General features: G+C 45.0%; 1 protein-coding gene across 1 annotated transcript in view; it reads left to right on the forward strand.

Moving 5' to 3' along the window:
• Positions 1 to 3,692, forward strand: part of EEF1G (eukaryotic translation elongation factor 1 gamma) — a 15,900-nt gene extending 12,208 nt beyond the window's left edge. The window contains exons 9-10 of the mRNA XM_018565502.1: positions 3,140 to 3,264; positions 3,408 to 3,692. Coding sequence (XP_018421004.1) covers positions 3,140 to 3,264; positions 3,408 to 3,566 — 284 coding nt within the window. The 3' untranslated portion in view covers positions 3,567 to 3,692. The remainder of the gene's footprint in view (positions 1 to 3,139; positions 3,265 to 3,407) is intronic.
• Positions 3,693 to 4,252: the final 560 nt, after the last annotated feature.

The raw sequence follows: 4,252 nt of genomic DNA on the forward strand, positions 1-4,252 counted from the left end.
AAAAAAGAAAAAAGAAGCTTCCTTTTTAACCAGTTGACATCCGCGGTGTTAAACCCCCTTCCCATCCAGGCCATTTTTCAGTATTCAGCGCTGCGGTACTTTGACTGACATTTATTCCGTCATGCAGCGCTGTACTGAAATGAATTTTATACCCTTTTTTGGGGACAGAAAGAGCTTTCTTTTGGTGGTATTTATTCACCACTGGGGTTTTTATTTTTTACTATATTAAGGAAAAATTACCGAAATTTAAAAAAAAAAGTTTCCCCTATATTAAATGATAAAACATTTTATTATTACCCAATTTTTTTGTAAAATATAAAAGACGGGGTCACGTCGGGTAAAAAGACACCAAACATGTCAAGCCTTAAAAAACGATAATACCCAAAATTGGCCATAGGCGACGCTTTAAAAGCTGTTACCGCTCATCAGTTTAGTGTTATCAGTGATTGAGGGGGGGGGCGGTGGAAACAAGCACATATAGACGATCGGCGGGCTATGGAGCCGCTGATCGCCTATATGTGAAACACCCGGTAACCGGTGTTTGCATTGGTCGGGTCTTTTCTGCCCGTGCGTGCCCGCTAGGGGGTGCGCGCGAGCAGAAAAAAAAATGCCGTCTGGCGACGGCAACCCGCCAATGCAGCAGTGCCGTCCGTCCGTTTTTTTACAACACGTGGACGGCAACTGGTTAAACATAAAAACCTGTCAAATCTTAAAGACGGGATGTGTGAGAAACTCTGCAGTTTTGTCTTGATTTGTAAAACTACTTGTGCTTTTCAGTTATAATTTTGCAGGTAGATCGGCGTGTGAGAAAATAAGGTTGTATGCAGTGATCAGTGCGCCTTCCAATACTGTATCGCTGTGGATTTGGCAGTTTGCAAGGCTGTATATGCCTGAGCTTGCAGAATGGGTGCAGAGATGAAGCAATAGGTGTGAGCAGGCCTCTTTCTGGGCTCTTCCCAGAATGGGCGTGGGGACAAGGTTGAATAAAGGGACAGGCAATTGTACTTTTTAAGGAGTGTAAAGCAGGGAGAGTCGGCTGCTGCTGCCGCCTGGTATTGAATTGCACAAGGAAGGTGCAGCTTGGGAAAAGAACTGTGTAGGAGGGGTGATCGTTAGTTTTCAGTAGACATCTGACATCTTACATGACTGGGGTGACTAAGCACGGGAAGATCAGATTTAAGACTTTTCTTTTTGTAATGGTTAACTTCCTGACATGTTTTTAATGACTTTTCCTCCTTTTTGCCCCCTCGGTGTTCCCTTTTTAGTGTTCTGGCAGTGTATAAGGGAAGATGTAGTAGAAATAAGCTATACATAAAACAGATTGATTTCCTACAATTGTGGGTCATAGGTTGAGAAGTGGCAGAGGGCTGAGCTGTGTGATAAAGCAGTATGTGGCGCAGCTGTGAGACACATGCATGGGCCCAGAAGTTTTCATATGTTTTAAATATTAAAGCCAACATCTTGGGCTTAAGGGCCTGTTCACACTAGATGCAGTGCGTTCCGGCCCGATTCTGGCCAGAACGCACTGCCTCGCATTGCAGCCGGCTCACTTTTTAGTGGGGCAGGAGCGTGCGTGGCGGGCCATGAATGGCACCATAGCCACGCCCTCCGGCCGCACGGGATCGCCAGGCACATTATGCCTGCGGTACGGTGCGATCAAAATAGTGCTTGCAGCATTTTGATTGCACCGGACCGCAGGCACAATGTGCCTTGCGATCCCGTTCGGGCGATCACATTGCGGCCGGAGGGCGTGGCTATGGTGCCATTCACTTCACCGACCGCAATGCAGTGCGTTCCGGTCAGAACGCACTGCATATGGTGTGAACAGGCCCTTAACTACTATGCTGCAAATGACAGTTTCACGCATAAATCTCAGCACAAAGTATCATGATTAAATTAAAGAAGAACTCCGGGTAATTGTTTTTTTCTAACCCTTGCAAGTGGGGCTACCCCCTCTACTGCAAGGGTTAACTGCTCATTTTGGTGTAGGGCCGAAAGTAACTTCTACTCGCTTGAGCCTCAGAACTAGCTTGCTCTTAGACCAGTCCCTGGATCATCTCTTCCCCCTCCACTGCAGTGGTCTAAGGTAATTAATCACATGCTGTACAGTGTATAAGATGTGAGGACACCGAGGGACGTGCCATTGCTGCAGCATAAGAGGGGATGGGCAGGAGAGAGCGCTGGCAGGCTCAGAGGCTTGGGTCAGTATATTTTTGTTGGTTTCCGCCCTAGATCAAAAAGGGCAGTTAACCCCTTGCAGTGCTGTGGTAGCCCCACTGCAAGGATTATTAGAAAGCATTTCTTCAAGAAACTTTTCCATTGCATATGCTTTTCTGCATATGGTCTCTTTGCCTACCTTTTTTAAAGAACAAGATTACAGCACGAGACGGGTAACAGGACTAGCCATGTTAAGGGGCAGAGAAGCAAGAAAGACATGGCAGGGAGGGAGCGGGGGATAGAGGAAGGAAGTGTTTTCTGTACCAAATGTTTTCCCAGATGGAAAAACTTGCATAATATACAGCTCACTCGCCAATTATAGACTGTCCCAGGCTCTGTCCCCAGGGTGAGTGCATGGGCAGTAAGCAGCCAGCATGTGAACTGACTGTCATCTGCAGGCTGTACTTTAAATCTTTCGCCAGTGCCTCACAACCTCTTCCAAAGTTCACAGGAACAGCAGCAGTGCACAGTCACACTCAGGCTGTACTTTTAAATCTGCCAACACAACCCCTTCCACAGACTCTAAGTGCATGACCTTCCTACCATTCCAGGGAATGGCATGTGGGAACATGGGATGAGGCTGGAGACGGAGCAGATTATATTATGTCCTCTTCATGCAGGAAGAGTGGTTTTTGGAGTCTGGCTGACTACAGATACAGGTGAATCTACTGTCAGACCAGCCAATACCTTGTTGACTGAATTTGTTTGCAGTTGCAACCTGGTGACCAGGAATTGTCCTGTTCTGTTGGTAGTCTTTTTGACTTGTCAGTTCTCGGCCAAAGGCCTAGTTGGGTGATGACACTGCATCATGTTGGAGCTTTTTTCATAGTGATCCTTTATCCAGTCATTATTGAATATAAAATAACTGAATTTGATGCTCTGGGTTTGCAGTGTACTGAGCATAATCTCCCTTATCCAACAGGTATGTTCCAGCGTCTGGACAAGCTACGTAAAACAGGCTTTGCTAGTGTCATCCTGTTTGGCTCCAACAATGACAGCACGATCTCTGGCGTATGGGTGTTCAGAGGACAGGATTTGGCATTCACAGTAAGTTAACCGATTGACTGAATTGTCTAACACTGAATTCAGTAGAATTGTTGGACAAATCTTATACAACACGTTCTGTAGATTTGGAAGTAGTTTTTTTTTCTTCTGACTTTGTTGTAACAGTTGAACTCTCTTAATTTTAGCTGTGTGAGGATTGGCAAATTGATTACGAGTCCTACACCTGGAAGAAGCTGGATTCAGACAGCGAGGAGTGCAAGACCCTGGTGAAAGAGTATTTCTGCTGGGAAGGAGATTTCAAACATGTAGGCAAAGCTTTCAACCAGGGCAAGATCTTCAAGTGAGGAACTCAGAGGTAGAGAGGAACTGTCTTTCATTTTGAGAGATATGGGACATCTTTTTTTTCTCTTCTCGACCACTCAGACGTTTAAGTTAAGGCAGCAAACAAAGCAAAAAATAAAAACCTGAAGGTCAAACAATTTCTGCTTGTGATGGTGTTTAATTTCTGTTCTAAGTGGAGTAGCCCTTCATCTGGAAGGACTTCTGCGGTTCTGTTTGACTCCCCGGTGATCTGGGTCCTCCTAAACTTGTTTTTTTTTCTGAAATGAAGAAACCTGGCACATCCTATGTAAGATACCTGCAGCTTAACTTGGGACTCTGGAAGGAAACCTCCATGTCACATGGGTTGGTCTGATTTTGTGTAGAAAAAAAAGAATCCTATCTGCAAATGCTGTTTTGTTTTTGTGGGGGTTTTTGTGTGGGAGTGGTGTGGGAGTCTCACTTTTTAAAATATTTGAAGGTTTGTCCACGTCTTAAGACTTGGAGACCACACAGTGTTAAATAAGACAGTGAGATTGCTAGTGTTTTATTGCAAAGAAAAAAAACTTTCTATTTTACAATATCGTTTAAGGGCCTATTCACACCACATCCAGACCAGATTGTTTCCGTACCGAAAATGTATCCCTTTGCTATTTCTGGCCTCTGTTCACACCAGCGCAGTCTGTTCCAGACCAGGAAAATACTGCTGGTC

This window comes from Nanorana parkeri, unplaced genomic scaffold, assembly GCF_000935625.1.
Source record: "Nanorana parkeri isolate BGI_ZX_2015 unplaced genomic scaffold, ASM93562v1 scaffold25, whole genome shotgun sequence".
In the NCBI taxonomy this organism is placed as follows: domain Eukaryota; kingdom Metazoa; phylum Chordata; class Amphibia; order Anura; family Dicroglossidae; genus Nanorana; species Nanorana parkeri.